Source organism: Silurus meridionalis, chromosome 2, assembly GCF_014805685.1.
Source record: "Silurus meridionalis isolate SWU-2019-XX chromosome 2, ASM1480568v1, whole genome shotgun sequence".
Classification (NCBI taxonomy): domain Eukaryota; kingdom Metazoa; phylum Chordata; class Actinopteri; order Siluriformes; family Siluridae; genus Silurus; species Silurus meridionalis.
Window position 1 is genome coordinate 25,686,854 of NC_060885.1, and position 18,936 is coordinate 25,705,789.

Below are 18,936 nucleotides of genomic sequence, written 5' to 3' on the forward strand. Positions count from 1 at the left end.
TGGCAGTTTATCTTCCCACAAAGAGCAAATGAGCTGTACATTTGCTCTCTATCTCCGCTGTGATGGCATCGTACATGTGTCTCCCACGGAAAACCTTTATTCTGAGCAGTCCATAGAGCTGCAGTGGTGGAAAGTCGGCAAAAGTTTTCTATATTTCTGTCTCCATTTCCATATATGCGACATTGCATAATGTCGCATATATTTAACATTATACACACACACACACACACACACACACACACACACACACACACACACACACACACACACACACACACATCTGTAGTGCTGTGCTTTGCATGCAGATGTTTTTTTTTTTTTTTTAAGTGGTATTTTTTGCAGTTGACAAGAGCTTTTCACCAACACATAATCTACACTTAACCATTATTCCTTTCTCCTTTTCCTCGACTATTTCAAAATAATAAGAATACTTCCATCACAGTAATGTAATTCTCTGGTTTGCCATCCCCGCTTCTGACCAGCTTCTGTTCCTGCGGCTCGCACGTGCACGATTCTACTTGACTACGTTCTTTTTAATTCAGTATTGATTTTTTTATGCAAAATAATTTAACTGAAAAGTAACTCGCATTACTTTTTTTAAAAAGTAACTCACGCTACTTTACTCGTTACTCCAGAAAAGTTATATTATTACGTAACGCACGTTACTTGTAATGCTTTACCCCCAACACTGATGTTGTTGTTGTGTACTGCTCACACAAATACATTCATTATACGTTTTCCATTGAAAAACAGTGATCTGAAATCGCTGCTTTAGACTTAGAGCTTTAGAATGATGTATAGTTAGTCATGGTTACTCTTCTCCCTATTTATTTAATCTATTGCTAAACATTAACACCTGAGAACAATTGGCTATTAGTTGCGTTCACGCAACCACAAAGCCTAAGAGGTTAAAAGATACATTTTTCACATACACCTGCTAACATTAAGTGACAACAAACTAATTGAGTCAAGAGGATTCTTGAGTATTCTACACCTGACAATGATTTAACAATTTTTTATATATTACATAGAGAATATTAGCAACGGGTCTGTTTCTTTAATCAGATTTCATATTCTTCTCACAGCTCACAGCTAACTGGCCCAGAATAGCGTCAGCATTTTTCCATCCTCTAATTGGTTGGTCAGAGGAAACTGTTACAGCCAATCTGAGTTAGACTTTTTTTTATGCCTACGAGGAAGAGAAATTGATTTGGTCTCAGACATACTTAAAAATACATTTTGAAAAAAAAAGCTAGACATTGTTAGGAGAGGCCGGCCAACCCCAAAGCTAGCTAGCTTGTCTCAGCCTAGGGTTTAGAGTTTGTTCTCTAATTCCAGAGCAGTGAAAAAGAGCGGTAGCACTGACTTACAGCCTCTAAGGAGCAGTGCAAATTATGACTATGCATCTCTGGTGAGTAGGTTGTATTTTATTTACATTTTTTAATGTTTTTACCCTGAATATGTGAAATGCCTTTCTCTCTCTCTCTCTCTCTCTCTCTCTCTCTCTCTCTCTCTCTCTCTCTTTCTATTTTGCTCATTCATTCCTAGAGATTCTCTATTTAATTATATCAAATTTAAATAATTTGCACTCAACACTGGAAAGTGTAGACCCTGAACATAATGTAAATCTGAGGGGTTTTCTGAAAACTGAAAACATATTTTAAAAATCCAAGATGGCGGCGCGGCAGTAGCTTGCAGCGGCCTCGCCGGATCCAAAAATGGTGCTTTCATATTTAGCCCAACCTATTACAATACATGGACACCAGAGTCAGCTGTGTTCATGTGTACGACAGCTGTGTTCGTGTGCTAGGCTAAATGCTAACCCTAGCCGGCCGGCTCTCCCATCCATTTTTCTTTCTAACGTCTGCTCCCTGGACAATAAACTGGACTACATCCGACTCCAGCAAACCACACGGCGAGAGTTTAGAGACTGTTGCGTCTTTGTTTTCATGAAGACATGGCTTAGCGACAGAGTTCCGGAAGCCACTATCCAGCTAGACGGGCTAACCGTGTTTCGAGCCGACAGAAACACAGCTCTGTGCGGTAAAACTCGTGGTGGTGGCGTGTGTGTTTATATCAACACGGAATGGTGTAAGAACTCTGTGCTTGTTTCACGCTACTGCACATCGCTAGTGAAGTTTGTGACTGTTAGATGCAGCCCTTTTTATTTACCTCGGGAATTCACTACTGTTTACATTGTTGGAGTGTACATTCCTCAACGTGCTAATGCTAAGGAGGCATTGAGTGAACTCTCCGGCGCTATTAGTGAGCTGCAGAATGCTCACCCCGACGGATTGTTTATTATCACCGGAGATTTCAACCATGTTAATCTCAGGACTGTGCTTCCTAAACTCCATCAGCATGTGGACTTTGCAAGAACTGGGGAAAAGGCGGCCTTGAAAACAGCAAGGGCCAAACTGTCCTGTGCCATCAGAGAGGCAAGCGCGCACACGCAAAGAAAATCCATGACCACCTCCAACACAGCGGAGACACCCGGCGCATGTGGCAGGGCATCCGGGCGATCACAAATTACAAGACTACAAGTCAAACCAGGCATAGAAGTCGTTCAGCGCATCTGGGAGGGAGGCATCACGGTCACAAGCAGGTGTGCTTGTGACCGTGATGCCTCCTCCCAGATGCGCTGAACGACTTCTATGCCTTGTTTGGCTTGGACCCCATGCAGTTTGCGTATCGTCCAAACCGTTCCACGGACGATGCTATCTCCACAACCCTCCATTTGGCCCCCACCCACCTGGATAACAAGGACTCATATGTACGAATGCTGTTCATTGACTTTAGCTCAGCATTCAACACAATCATTCCTCAGCACCTGATTGAGAAGCTCAACTCAGATAAGACGGAAGTACTTTTACTAGGACCACATGCAGCTAGAAGTAAACTTTCCGATTACGTAGCATCTCTGGATGGTGTTTCTGTTTCAGCATGTACGGCTGTCAAAGACCTTGGTGTGATTATTGACCCGAGTCTTTCCTTTGAGTCTCACGTGAATAACATCACCAGAATCGCCTTCTTTCACCTTAGAAATATTGCTAAGATTAGAAATATGATGTCGTTACAGGATGCAGAAAAACTGGTTCATGCTTTTGTTACTTCTAGATTAGACTACTGTAACGCTTTACTGTCTGGGTGTGCGAGTAAGTGCATCAATAAGCTTCAGTTAGTCCAGAATGCAGTAGCAAGGGTCCTCACTAGATCTAGGAAATATGACCACATCACCCCTGTTTTAATCAGTCTACACTGGCTCCCAATCAAATCTCGCATTGATTATAAAATATTACTACTGACGTATAAAGCACTTAACGGTCTCGCACCGCAGTATCTGAGTGAACTTCTGTACCAGTATGATCCTCCACGCCTACTTAGATCAAAAGGTGCTGGCTATCTGTTGGTTCCTCAAATAATGAAGACTACAGCAGGGGGCAGATCTTTCTCTTATAAAGCCCCACAGTTATGGAACAGCCTTCCAATCAGTGTTCGGGACTCAGACACAGTCTCAGTGTTCAAGTCGAGGTTGAAAACGTATTTATTTAGTCAAGCCTTTTATCAGTAGATTTCTCTTAGGTAAAGGCACAGATCTGGAGGGAACATGGATATAGAGTGTTTGGTGAACTGGTATATTTGTATGCTGTCGCCCCTCACATTCACACGCTCACTCAGGTTTGTTGACGGTGGTGTGGTGGGTCGTCTCTTATCCCAGAGATCCCTCATGTCTGTGTTACCTTCTGGTTCTCCCTTTTAGTTATGCTGCCATAGCGAGTCTTGCCGGAGTCCAAACTGCACAGTGACATTAACTTTCGTACACCAATAGTTACACTTAATAATCCATATCCTTCTCTTCCCGTCACCCTCTCTCTCTCTCTCTCTCTCTCTCTCTCTCTTCGGTCGAGTTAAACATGCTCCTGAGGCTCCAGTGACCAGTGTTCCTGCCCCTCTCCCTCCTTGGATCTTCACACTTCTGTGCAGCTCGGGACGGTCTCTTAATTCGGAGTAGAATGGGTGCTTTGAGGACGGATTGGACTGTAGTTGGTGTCGGCGGTCTGCTGCACTGACTCGGGAGTGCAGTTTGCTTCTGATCATCATCACTGTACCCCACAACATTGTATATCTGCTTCAAATGGACATTTGGTGCAACCCAGATGAGGATGGGTTCCCTCTTGAGTCTGGTTCCTCTCAAGGTTTCTTCCTTATGCCATCTCGGGGAGTTTTTCCTTGCCACAGTTGCTCATCAGGGACAAACATATTTACAAAGAACATATTTATGTTTAATCACCACATTATCTGTGTAAAGCTGCTTTGAGACAATGTTCATTGTTAAAAGCGCTATACAAATAAAAATGAATTGAATTGAATTGAAGTTGAGCCTACTGGGCCTGAACACCTCCCTTTGTAACTGGATCCTGGACTTCCTGACTGAGAGACCTCAGTCAGTACGGATCGGGAACAGCATCTCCAGCACCACCACACTGAGCACTGGGGCCCCCCAGGGCTGTGTGCTCAGTCCACTGCTGTTCACTTTGCTGACTCACGACTGTGTAGCAATGCACAGCTCGAATCATATCATTAAGTTTGCTGATGACACGACTGTGGTGGGTCTAATCAGCAAGAATGACGAGTCAGCATACAGAGAGGAGGTGCAACGGTTAACTGCCTGGTGTGAAGCAAACAACCTGTCTCTGAACGTGGACAAAACTAAAGAGATGCTTGACTTCAGGAGAGCACAGAGCGACGAATCTCCACTGATTATTGATGGATCCTCAGTGGAGATCGTCAAGAGCACCAAATTCCTTGGTGTTCATCTGGCGGATAACCTCACCTGGTCACTTAACACCAGCTCCATCACCAAGAAAAACCAGCAGCGTCTCTACTTACTGAGAAGGCTGGGGAAAGCCCATCTCCCTCCCCCCTACCTGACCATGTTCTACTGGGGGACCATTGAGAGCATCTTGAGCAGCTGCATCACTGCCTGGTTTGGAAACTGCACCGTCTCGGACCGCAAGCCCCTACAGAGGATAGTGAGGACAGCTGAGAAGATCATCGGAGTCTCTCTCCCCTCTATCATGCACATTTACACCACACGCTGCATCCGTAAAGCAAACAGCATTGTGAATGACCACACACACCGGTCACACACATTTTTCACACTCCTGCCATCAGAAAAACGGTTCCAAAGCATTCGGGCGGCCACATCAAGACTATGCAACAGTTTTTTCCCGCAAGCCATCAGGCTACTTAATACACAGAACTGAAGGGATCACACACACACACACACACACACAAATGTGTGTTATCAAACAGTACTGTATAACCAAGTATACAGTAGGTTTACTGGTCGGCGCTATCATGGTTTTGTGTCTTGTCTTGTGTTGTCTGTCTGTACTGTTTTTTGTCTGCACTGTTTGCACCAGGTTGCACTCGATGCACTTTATGTAGCTTGTGTTGTGTTGTAGCTTGATGTTGTTGTTTAGTGTAGCACCAGGGTTCCGGAGGAACGTTGTCTCATTTTTACTGTGTACTGTGTACCACTGTGTATAGTAGAAATGACAATAAAAGCCTCTTGACTTGACTAAATTCAAAAAGCTACAACAGACAAGGCGGGATTAGACAAATGCTGTGAATTTGAAGAATATGAAGACTTGTAATAACTGTCAAATTGTAATGTAGTCCGTGAGTCACTTAGATAAAACCTATGATTTCTAGAGTGGACAGAGAAGAATAACACTACATAGACTAAGAGACAACACGGACATCTTGAACTGTATATTTATTTGTTTCTTATTTGTCATCTTTGTGTGTCATTCCCAGTTTTAAATATTCAGGGTAATGGTGGATCTAAATTACACTCAGTTACACTTGAGTAGTAATGGAACCCAATCCTATTAATGGCAGTGTAAAATATGCATTTTTTACAGTTTTATTATATAACAAAATTAAAATAGTAACTCACAAACTATCGGTTTTATTTAAAACTGATGTTTTGGTACTTACATTTGTACAATATATTACACATTTTCAGTCCTCTGATGTACCTGATAAATACAATTGAATTAGTCACCTTCACAATCTTTCTTACATGGTATTTAAACTTTACAGTCCATGTACTGATTAAAATAAACTTCTAAATCACAAAAAGCAATGCACAATTTTTTCTAAAATATGATTAAAAACAAAAAGGAAAGAAAAAGCATGTACAATATGAAAACTAAATGTAAAAACTAAAAACTGCCACAAAGAAGACATTTAACAAAAAAAGCAACAAATTATACACAGACAATATTGAAAGTATAAATTGTACAAAAAAGGTCATATATTATTACCAGTGCAATATATTAAATAGGTCACCTTAAAACATATCTCTCAATATACAAATGTATTACAAAAACATATGATTCCATACAAGTGCCCGGTATAAAACTGCAAGATATAGAACTAGGGGGAAATACTGGAGGTGACTTCAGAATTTTACATTATAAATAAGGATCTACATCACAGTAAACAATTTCCTGGTCAGGGAATGGTAGACCAAATCAACTAACTGAATATGAACATTTGTTAAGGAAAAATAATGGTTGATTACTTTTTTACAGAGCACCACAACTGATTTAATCTATGAATGTAGGGCTGTAAAAACCTTTTGTCTTAAGACAAAAATAGGAGACACAAAGAACTAAGTCACTGTTATGCCAGTTTATAATAGCAGTATTGTTGCCACTTCACAGAAAGGATACAGACAGGCATTTTTATTGCTCAAAACTTAAAACATGTAAAAAGATCCTTATATGCAGTCCAATACCCTACTAGCAGAAAAAAGTACACTTAAGGGCATTTAGCTTGCAGAGGAAACATTTGTCAGTAAAAATAGTGCTTCTTCTTGTCTGGCTCCTTATTGAATCCTCTTAGTTTTTGTGTTCCTTTTGTATCTTTATGTCAAATGACACTATTTCTGAGTTAGTTCTGCCAGATGCTTTGCTGGGTGCTGGTTAAGTGCCTTGTGCTGTCAGAGAAGCTTTCCAATCACCTGCACTCCAGTGAGACCCCAGAGTTTTGTGACGAGCCTGAGACTGTGGGCTCAGCAAGCGTCAACATAACAGCTGCTGTCAGTGAGCTTGATGATGGCGAGGAAGAAGAGGAGTACAACACTGCTGCACCTGCTTAGGACAAAGTACTCAATTAAAAAAAAAAACACTGCCCTTTTAAAGCAATGTTAGTATTATGGATATTTAAAAGATACAAAGCAAGACATACTTGCAAATTATAGCTGAAATTCTGTACAAAACTAACCTTTAGTCAATACTAAAGGTTAGTTTTGTACAGAATTTCAGCTATAATTTTAAGGGTTCTTATATTTAAGCTATGTGAAATAAGTAGGGTTGAATACATTTTATACATCTTTCCCTTGTTTTTAGTAGACAATTTACAGCTCACATGTTGCTGTGCAATTTTGTAGAATAGGCTCATGTGGCACTAGGTTGCACCAGCTGCATAAACTTTAACAACTGTTTCCTGAGTTCAGCAACTTTTCTTCATAAAGCTCGTAGGTGCAGCCCAATAATATCCCTCAATCCTTTCTCTCCCACATCTGTTAAATGTGTTCTAGCTTGCCTATTTATTTTACATATTTTACAAGTTTTTGATAAATTAAAACTTAAAAATTACTTTTATGGTGTATATTAATCATAATAATCAGGAATAATCAATGCATAATGTGTTAAGATATTTTTATTACTCTCAAGATAACAACTGCTCTGTTGCATTATAGCAACAATCATCCTTTATTTGTTCACAGGGTCACTGATTTTAAGCAGTTCAATCAACTTTTTATCCCACTGTCAAGAGTCCCTTTAACAGCTTGTGAGTCTCTAAACCAATAAATCTTTTGGTATAATTATTAGTTTTAATATATAGGTATTATTTCCCAAACTTAGCACTGTGGCATTCTTTACATAAGAACATTACAATGCCTTCCAGATTTTCCTTTGGAAAAGCTAAGGAAAGCTCAAATGCCATCTGATGATACTACAAATACTGCCTTTGAAATAAATGGAAAAAAAGGAGCAGTATATACAAAAGTATTTATTCAGTAAGTGTATAGTTAATGTTTTTTTCTCTTTCTACTCACTCTACTTTACAGTGGTCCAGTTATTTGGGAACTGAATTCCTAATGCAACCATTCATACACATTGGCCTGGTTATTCTCAGCATCCCAGTTTTAGCAGTTACAGGCTGACAGGGTTGTGGAGGCAGTAACAGAATGAGAGGTGGCAATTGACAAAGCAATGTTATGTGCTGAATCGACCAATCATATATTTTATAGTTTATAGTCTATTTTATTGCCTGTATTTATAGAATTTGTTGACTAGCTCTGACATACATTTTCTCCTGTCTGACTTGCAGTGACACCCCATGTTAACTGTTGCAAGCTGATTGTAGAAGAACGTCTCTAGTTTACGTATGTAACCCTGGTTCCCTGAGGAACGAGACGCCGCATCAACAATGCTTTGGGAATGTTTCCATGCTCTAAATCATGGAAATCTGTCCAACGGAAAGACGTGACAACCAGTAAGCTAAAAGAGCACATGCCGTGGAGACAGCGCTAGTTTCACTTTTGAACCAAAAGCCCCAACCTTCTTCATACGCAGTTCTGTGGATCTAGTGTCCAGTGCTCGGACCAGCACACCTGTGTAAGCTTCTCCTGGTCGGGGGCCTGAAAAGGAGAAGGATAGAATGCCTGGAGCACGACGGGTTATGGGACAGCTGAGGGCACCTTAGGGACATGCCTGGGGTAGCGAAAGGCACTGGCCATGCATGAGGTAAACTCCGAACAGGAGGGGTTCACAGAAAGGGCATTAAGTTCCCCAACCCTCTTTAGAAATGAGATGGCAGTCTTGACTGTTAAAAATCTCAAGGGCTCTTCGGGCAAGGGCTCGAAGGGAGGCTTAGATGAGGCCTCCAGAACAACAGGCAGGTCAGACACAGGCACTCAGACTCAGGGAAATGTGTCACTAACGGGTTTTTCCCTAGGGACTGTTTGGCAAGCAGAGCAAGACCACCAATGTGTTGTCTGTATGGACCAGCACATGATGGTCCCTTAGGTCCCGGACGTCATGGAGGTAGTGACGTAGGTTGCAAGGAACGTTCATCCAGCTTGCTCACGGGGACGTGGTTTCTGCTTATTAGCCCCCAAGCAATATCCATCTTGGCAAAAGATGAAAAGGCGTGCTTCCAAACCTTTAAAGAAAGCGCTGGCTCTGGCAGGTACGGCAAAAGTAAGGGACCGGCCCATTTTCAAACCCTCTACCAGATCCAAATGTGACCCCCATGACCTTAGTCGCCACAATGCCTAGGCGGAAGCGGGGCCAGAACCGTGAGGATTGGGAGCACCCTCCACGAAGAGAACTCTCCTGGAGTAGATCGTCCGCATGGACATACGGGTGCAATGCGGTCAGCCGGCTCCCTCAAGAGCTGACCGAGATAAGCCAGACATAGCCTAAATGACTGCTTGTTTTAATAATTCCTTCTTTCCATTCTTTTTTTACATTTTTTTTTTTTACTGCTTACCAATACCCACTTTGGCATTTTCGGCAACACAGACAAACACAGAGCGCTTCCTGAACAAACAGAAGCTAGTGCTGTCGCCACGGCATGTGCTTTTATAGCTTCCTGGTGACGTCACGTCTTCCTGTTGGACAGATTACAGATTACCTGTCGGAAGCATTCCCAAAGCGTTGTTGACGCAGCTCGAGTTCCTGAAATGCAACTATATTTATTTCATCTGTGAAGGAGGAAAAATTACAATTAAAGACTACTTATTTTATAATGTATATCACATAACATTTGAGAGAGAGGCTTTCTAAATTTGAGTCATGCAAATTGAACCATACATCTATAGCATTTTCAAAGGCAAAAAAGTATTTGACTTGGCAAAATTATTTAGGTTAAGCCTAAGTGATTGTGTATTCACATTGTAAAGATTAAATGAAAGACAACAGGTCAACTGGATATTAAACAGCTGCATTATAGTTCTGACAGTACATTCAGATGTCATGCAATTAGATCACAGACTTTTTTTCACATTTTTTTTTTATTAAAAATTACAGATGACAAATGACAGATTAGACAAAATAAATGAGTAAATACCATTTAAACTAAAGCAATCATTCTTACCTTTGACCTCATAGTAACTTATTTTATAAATGTAACCAAATAAACTTGGAAAACTAAAAACTTACTTTCCTGCTCCTTTTTCTTAATACGTTTTCGTCTTCTGTCAATGGAGGCCACTTCAGATTTGAGCAAGAGATAGTGATTCCTGATGTCCTGTAATTTCTCCTGAAGAAATGCAATCTTCTCTAGGCTAGTCATCTTTTCCAAATCAGCTAAAGCAGGTTTGAAAATAAATATTTTAATGTTTTTAATGTTAACCATCTTATGACAGAGTTTACTAAAATGTATTTATTTATATAAACTGTTTACCGAATAAAATACTCACACATTTGAAAACTCCATTTGTATGTGCGGGAACCCCGGCTGCTCTGCTGCTCTTTTGGATATAGATGCTCAGAATCCGTATGTTTGTGGTATTTATGGGATAGGGATGTCCGAGCCGAGCCCTTAGGAGGAATTATTGCCTTTGTGTCTTGGGTACTGCACTTTGATATAAGTGCTTTAGCAGCCATCTCACTGAGACACTGGTCCTCACTGTCACTACTGTTGGCTAGAAAGTAAGGAGTACTTCTTATACCTAATTGGACTTGATGTTACATTAACCTAAACATAAAAATACCTAGATTTTTCCTGAATTTGTATTTTTTTTCCTGAATTTACTAATCACTAAACTACCAAGCCGCCTTCTATTATGCATGCAGATGACTATGGATATAAAAAACAATTAACCCATTATTTCACCAAAATACTCAAATTTTATATATATATATATATATATATATATATATATATATATATATATATATATATATATATATATATATATATTTTAAGTTACCTGATTTATGGTTCTTTTTGGTATTCAAGGTCAAAGTCTTGTGACTTGGTTTGTGTTTCTTTAATGCTCCACCTTCCTGGGAGTCTCTATGCCGTTTCTGATTGCATGATGACTCTAGGTAATGAACCAGCAAGCAAAGGAAAAACAACAGGTAGTTAAATGTTAATCTTTTTTAAACTTGATGAATGGAAGTAGCTTACAGAGTCCTTTAAACTAAACGAATTGTATAATACTTATTTAATTACTTTATTCATTCTATAACTGCATTCTTGTCAGGGTCATAGCAAATCCAAGGCCAATGCTAGCAAGAAACTTACCCTAAATGTGTTGCCATTTCACTGCAGTGTACCATATGCATGCACATGCCACACACACTAATTGCAAATAAAATAAATGTATTATTTGCCAATCCATCGACTGGATCGTGGAAGGAAAATGGAGAACCTGCAGTGACAGCTTAATAAAGAAATCAGGACCCGGAAGCTGTGAGGCAGCAATGCTGCTCAAAAGAAAATTCCAAATAAATATTGAATTTAGTGCATACCTTTAGATTTCTGCTCAATCTCCTGTTGACTGCTGCTGCTCAAACTCAGACTGCAGCTGCTGTTACTGGACAGGTTTGCCTCAAAAATTTTGGAGGGGGACCCTGACTGGTCTTCCTGAGGCAGCATGTGAAATTCACAGCTCACAATATCCATCTCCACCATACTAGTGTCACAATCATTGCGCCCATCAACACACTCTTCTATCAAAAGTCCAGCTGATGAGGATGTGGCTGGAGAGCAGGATACCAAGACAGAACTCTGAGGGGGTGGTGAGGATAAGTGCCTCTGACATAAGACCTCAGCAGACTCTGGGGTTGTGGGTGGTGTGTTGAGGATAGAGTTGCTTCCACTGCTGGGATACTCTTGGTTCTTCTCTTGGCCCTCCTGCAGTTCCTCATGTGTTTCATTTTTCTGCTTGGGCTCCAGCTCACTCAGGCAAGGTGTGACTTGAGGAGGGGAATTTGCAGCTTCAGTGTCTGAATCAGAAAATAGCTCTTTCAGGGTTTTCTTAGGCCACTGAGCCTGAATACTGGACCATACATCCTTTTGGCCTTTGGAACGACAACCAGGTGTCCTATCATCCATTCCAGACGTAATCTTAGCTTGTTTGTCAGGGATTTCCCAGAATGTTGAAGACCGGCCACCCTTGGACTTATCATTCAGGCTCATGTACTTTGTAGAGGGTACACTCTTGCCTTTGTGGTGCATTAGCAGCTCTTCTTTGGCCTGCGATTCCATAAGAGAGTCACTCTCCTCCTCAGAACTGCTACTGGACTGCATGGATTCATCCTGAGGCTTAGTATTTCTCTGTTCCAGCTTTTTTAATGAACTCTCTGACAACCAATCACTTAACTTGCTGCCCCTGGTTTTGAGTTTTCGCTGGATTTTATGTATACGTGTATCAGTGGTTCCTTCAGTTTTTCTTCTTCTGGTGTTTGAGGCCTCCCCTTCTGTTACTAGTTGTTTATTATCTTCTGGGCTGTACTGGGCATCAGGGTGCTTGTTTTCACAGAAGCTTTGTCTCCCTCATTGGGTGGTTCACTTTCCCATTGTAAAGCAGTTTGAAGGATTTCTGGAAAAGCTCTTCTCAGGGGACTTAGCTTGCCTGCTGGAGGGCCATTAATATGGTCACCTTCCTCATCCTGCTCATGATTGCAATAATCTGTGGAACATACAGGTGCTAACACACACACACACACACACACACACACACACACACACACACACACACACACACACTACTTAAAGTAACAGTCAGAACATCAGGGTGAAGCAATAATGGTGGCTCTGTTGTAAAGTTCTCTACATATCAACCTTGAGAACAAATACTCTGGTGCACATTTCTATGTAAGCAGTGGGATTTGTCAAATTTTGCTTAGTCATGAGGCTGTGCAAATTTCTTTGCACACTCCTGACCATATGTGTGCAAGAACTTATAATGGTAGAAAATCATATTAGCAGGTACTGTATACTGAATATTAGGAGCTTACATTTGATGCATTGCTATTTATATTGGCATGATTGTAAGTAATTACTGATTTCAATGCTCAAAAGATGTTGACAGAAGACACAAATAAAAAATTAAAATCTGATACAGTAAAATTAGACACATTTAAAGATTGATTGAGATTATACTTTGTTTGGCAATTTGACTGATGTATTTTTGTAAAAAGAAGTTTGAGGCATTAATAGAATTTTGTTTGTCCAAATAAGTGCAATCTTATTTACAGATTTCTTAAAGAAATTGCAGACTGTACTGATATTTCCTAACAACTATTAATTGAATGACTCTCCATGCCTTAACTTATATTTATTGCTCTGTAACACATTCAAACTTAATAAAAGGGCTTTGTGCTACTTTAAGCAACAGTATATTTAATTTCATTCATGTTTTGAAATTGTTTGAAATTGTGTATACAGAGGTAGTATAAAAACATTTAGAATGTGTTTCACATGTGTTTTGATAAATAAGGCCCTATTAAGAGCTGGGAAATTTAGTTTTTACCAACTGTGAACTACAAACAACTTTAAAAAAATAGAGGTTAGTATTGAGCCTTGGAGACAGGTGGGTGCCCTACTTTATAAACATATAAAGTACATATCAGCCAATCATCTTAATTTACAGGGATTACTGCACTTTTAGATATGATTATACTAAACTTTCTTTTAGCTTCTCCCATTAGGGGTCGCCACAGCGGATCATCCGTATTCATGATCCGCATGTTCGATTTGGCACGTTTTTACGCTGGATGCCCTTCCTAACGCAACCCTCCTTATTTATCCGGGCTTGGGATCGGCAATAAGAGTGCACTGGCTTGTGCAACCCTAATGGCTGGGGTTGGTTCCCCGACTGGGGATCGAACCTGGGCCGTGGCGGTGAGAGTGCCGCATCCTAACCAGTAGACTACCAGGGAACCCCAAAAACCTTCTTTCGGCTTCTCCCATTAGGGGTGGCCACAAACGCTTGTTTGATTTGGCACATGTTTTTACGCTGGATGCCCTTCCTAACGCAACCCTTCCCATTTATCCGGGCTTGGGACCGGCACTAAGAGTGCACTGGCTTTGGTTCCCTGACCGGGGATCGGACCCAGGCCACAGCGGTGAGAGCACCGCATCTTAACCACTAGACCACCAGGGACCTTTATATATGATTATACTATTAAGTTTAAATTTACACATTATCATTGTTGATGTTTACAGCATTTAACTATTTGCCTTACCTAGCGAGTATTTTAGTAGTCTCTAACAAAAATATGTTATCACAGTTAATTCACTAGGTCAAAGATTAAAAACTATTAAGAGATTTCTGTGAAACCCAATTTTATTTAGACAGTTATACAAACAAAACTAGTCACCCATTATGACAAAATAGTTCAAATATAAACACAGGGTGGGCTTATCTGTGAAAAACCCTAATTCATAAATAAAAGCCTCAGATGACAAGATTAATTGCACACCATGCTTTTATTTAACATTTTTATGATGTAAGAGCAGGTTCCATCTACATAGGTATCCAGCCAAGTCAGTACATAAAGAGGCCCACTGCTGTTATTCTCACAAATAAGAATATATTTCTATAAATACAGTCATTTAGTTAAAGAAATTTTGTAATGGGTGCTGATGGCTTAAGGAACTGTGTTTCCTTTTACAAGGAAATGTTTTTAAAAAACTATATACAATGGCAAAAAATATAACTGCTTGTAAGTACTTTGTTTGATATTAAAATTTTTTCATAAAACTTGGCAATAAGACTGAACACCAACCAAAAACTAAGGACTGCGAAAAAGTTGTCTGACATATCTATTACATTCAAGTATATTGTATTCCTTCCCAGAACATATACATTCCTACTTGATACAAGTTCATTGCTAGCTTGACATTCACATATTTGAAACAGTGAAAAAATACATCATGCAGTGCCAATAATTATCAGCATCTTTAAAATTACCTTGGAGCTCACTGACATTGGAGGATTTAACAGGACTCTTCTGGCCACTTGCATCTTTAAATTCTTCCATTTTCGGAAAAACTCCATTGCCAGAGCCAAGGCTTGAGGATTGATTGTTTTGAATGTCTATAGGAGAATAGTCCTCTCTGTCATTTAAACTCCCTATTCGGTCTCTTTCTTGTTCAATTTTGTTCTAAAAACAAAACAAAACAAGCAAAACAACAAAAAACAACATTTTATTTCATCGGAATGCTTTTATAAAATATATATACATATGTATATATATATATTTTAAGATGCAAACAAGACAGTTTTACCTTAATTTTTTTCCTATGCTTTATTTTGGGAACATTCTTATTAGCTGGTCGAATAATCTTGTCAGCTTTAATCCACTCATCATACCTTTTGAGAAAGAGGTAGGTTATGCTATGTGAATAATCTGCACTACAATTTAGCTAGTCTAAAAGACTTGACAACAATTACACACTCGTCCTGTGACAACTATATATTTGGAGTACATGCTTTTGATACCCAAATAAGTAATCTACTCATTATGTCAAGTGTTATGTCAAGAGTTTAGTCAGTCTACACCAAATACATACTGTATTTTTATAAGACCTGCTGGCAATTGAAATAGTGTAGTTTGCTTTGAATCAGATTTGGCAATTTCTGCTAAATAAATTTTTATATTATTTAAGGGTATACTATGTAATAGGATAAGCCTGGTTCAAGTGAATTCTTCCAACAACCATGCCCTCCTCTCAACTGTCCAGAATCAGATGCTAATACTGTATGTAAAGTAATCTAAAACAAAAGTATTTTAAGTATCCTTTGTGCAGAAGGCTTATTTATAAATTGTGTAGTTTGCTGGGTGTTTTCCCACTATTACACTCATTATTTACTATTTAAAATATTTATTTTTAATTAATCAGTATGATTATCAGTATGAATTTAAATTTTTATAAAAAAATTAGGCTAAATTAGCCTTTAGAATTAATCAATCAAACTTGTCATAGTTTTGTCGCAGACATGATATTAAGGTCAAAAGAATCTGCACAGCTGTAGGGTACATTTTCACCTCTATGAAATCCCATGATTCAAATCAACAGTATCTGCTTATTATGAAGAGCAACATATATATATTTTCACTCACCTAAGCTTGTTCACTCACTTAACTTCCCCGCTAACATACTCACTGAGCAACATGAGATGAGTTTAAAATTTACAATGTTTTATGTTATTTCTTTTGAGAAAGATACTATATTTCCCCTCGTTCATTTTACACAGCACAATTTGCACTCTGTTTTGCACTTAATGTATCATTAATCATAAAATTTTTGCAGATAACTGACAATATACAGTATGAGGCCACTGCTGGTACTGGCATATATTTTACAAGTAAATCAGCATATTAATACCAACATTACCTACCCTTACTGATACATTCCCCTAGTTTCTTGAGATAAAAAAAAAAAAAAAAAAAAGTCAACATACTGCACAAATAAGCTTGATCTAATGCTGTAAATTCTAGTGCTTTGTGGAAAACATCCTTGGTAAAATGACTGACCCAATCACATTGTAAGCGCAATTTAATGCAAACTCTTGTATACCTGCCTTGCTATGTAATGGAAGCAGTTTTCCCAACAGTAACAATTTTTTCCTAAGAGATGCTAATCCATCTAAAACAGACACCAAAGTAATGCAGGGGATTAACTATTTCCATAACTCCAAATAGTCTCCCATTTTTCTCCAGACGAGAGCCCGTGATTTGTTTAAATAATTAAATGTGGAAACACACATCTGATTTCATCAACCACTAAATGAACCACTAAAGCTGACAAAGACATCAAGATTGGATTGAAAATTGTCAAAAATATTGATTACATGTTTTTTTAAATACATAAGGAGTTCCCAGGGTCCTGCCTTACCTGACATTCCAGCCACAGTAGTGTACCAGGTAGAGCACCTCTCCCCCCTCCAGGTCTGACTCTTTCACAGTGGCTTCGTATGTCTTCTGATTGCGACCTCGCCCATACCTCACCTGCACCTTCATCCCAGGGGGGTAACACTCAAACTCCTCCCCTTCCTCCCACTCCTGACTGCTGTCATCCCTGCAAGAAAGACAGTTCAGCACTTCCTTTCCCTAAACCTGCCTCAGAATTTAGACAAGAACCCATCTCTACCCTCTCAGAACCAACTGAGCCATCTGCTTCTACTGTATTACCACTTGGTTGAAAACAAATATCTTACAGTCCTAAATGTATCTAATTAGTGGTAGTAGTAGTAGTAGTAATAATAATAATAATAATAATGTTTATTGCTTGCCTGTGTTGTGAAAGTATATGTAATAAAAATGTATATGTTGATCATTACTGACTATATTAATCAGATACTATGACTTGCAATTAAACTAGTTTTGTGTGTTATTATATAAAACAATATTTTCTTATTATTATAATCTGCCAATTGATCACCTGTATAATGATTTTCTTCAACACCTGATCCTTAGTGTCCAGATTCACAGCAAAGTGGCTGAAAATTAATTTATACTTTAGCTTCTACTGGGAAAGGTTGAACTCATACATTCTGGCTGTGTTCAAAGTTATCCAGCTTCTGGAAAGATAATTTACTTTTACTTACTTACTAAAACTTGCAATTTACTCACTTACTACTTTCTTACTGGTGCACTAAGATGTATAACATAGAAATTACTCCAGATAATAGACTATTCATTTTTTAGTCGCTCTAATGCCCTACTATGGAAAACAATTGTCATTAGCCAACACATCAATACATTTTAAAGCCCTGACCATTTACACAATCTAATATTAGAAGCTGGCTAAATGAGTTGGCTCTAAAATTAAGAATCTGCTTTAAGGATTTTTTGTACTTTTTTGTACTTTTTATTTGTACATAACATACACTCACCGGCCACTTCATTAGGTACACCTGTCCCTCTGCTTTTTAACGCAAATTTCTAATCAGCTAATCACATCGCAGCAACTCAATGCATTTAGGCATGTAGACATGGTCAAGACGATCTGCTGCAGTTCAAACCGAGCGTCAAAATGGGGAAGAAAGGTGATTTAAGTGACTTTGAACGTGACATGGTTGTTGATGCCAGACGGGCTGGTCTGAGTATTTCACTTACAGTGAATGGTCAGAAAAAGAGAAAATATCCAGTGAGCGGCAGTTCTGTGGGCACAAATGCCTTGTTGATGCCAGAGGTCAGAGGAGACTGTCCTGACTGGTTCGAGCTGATAGAAAGGCAACAGTAACTCAAATAACCACTCCTTACAATCAAGGTATGCAGAAGAGCATCTCTGAACGCACAACACGTCGAACCTTGAGGCGGATGGGCTACAGCAGCAGAAGACCACACCGGGTGCCACTCCTGACAGCTAAGAACAGGAAACTAAGGCTGCAATTCGCACAGGCTCACCAAAATTGGACAATCAAAGATTGGAAAAATGTTGCCTGGTCTGATGATTCTCAATTTCTGCTGCGACATTTGGATGGTAGGGTCAGAATTTGGCATCAACAACATGAAAGCATGGATCCATGCTGCCTTGTACCAGTGGTTCAGGCTGGTGGTGGTGTAATGGTGTGGGGGATTTTTCTTGGCACACTTTGGGCCAATTAGTATCAATTGTCCATCCCTTTATGTCCACAGTGTACCCATCTTCTGATGGTTACTTCCAGCAGGATAACGCGCCATGTCATAAAGCGCGAATCATCTCAGACTGTTTTTTTGAACATGACAATGAGTTCACTGTACTCAAATGGCCTCCACAGTAACCAGATCTCAATCCAATAAAGCACCTTTGGGATGTGGTGGAACGGGAGATTCGCATCATGGATGTGCAGCCGACAAATTTGCAGCAACTGCGTGATGCTATCGTGTCAATATGGACCAAAATCTC

The 18,936-nt window shown here is 39.5% G+C and overlaps 1 protein-coding gene across 1 annotated transcript in view; it reads right to left on the bottom strand.

Moving 5' to 3' along the window:
• Nucleotides 1-5,767: 5,767 nt before the first annotated feature.
• The window catches only part of arid4b (AT-rich interaction domain 4B), a 165,712-nt gene continuing 152,543 nt past the window's right edge, over nucleotides 5,768-18,936 (bottom strand). The window contains 9 exon segments of the mRNA XM_046871718.1: nucleotides 5,768-7,166; nucleotides 10,248-10,394; nucleotides 10,508-10,732; nucleotides 11,021-11,134; nucleotides 11,565-12,533; nucleotides 12,536-12,745; nucleotides 15,014-15,206; nucleotides 15,331-15,415; nucleotides 16,942-17,124. Of these exon segments, the coding sequence (XP_046727674.1) occupies nucleotides 7,033-7,166; nucleotides 10,248-10,394; nucleotides 10,508-10,732; nucleotides 11,021-11,134; nucleotides 11,565-12,533; nucleotides 12,536-12,745; nucleotides 15,014-15,206; nucleotides 15,331-15,415; nucleotides 16,942-17,124 (2,260 nt within the window). The 3' untranslated portion in view covers nucleotides 5,768-7,032.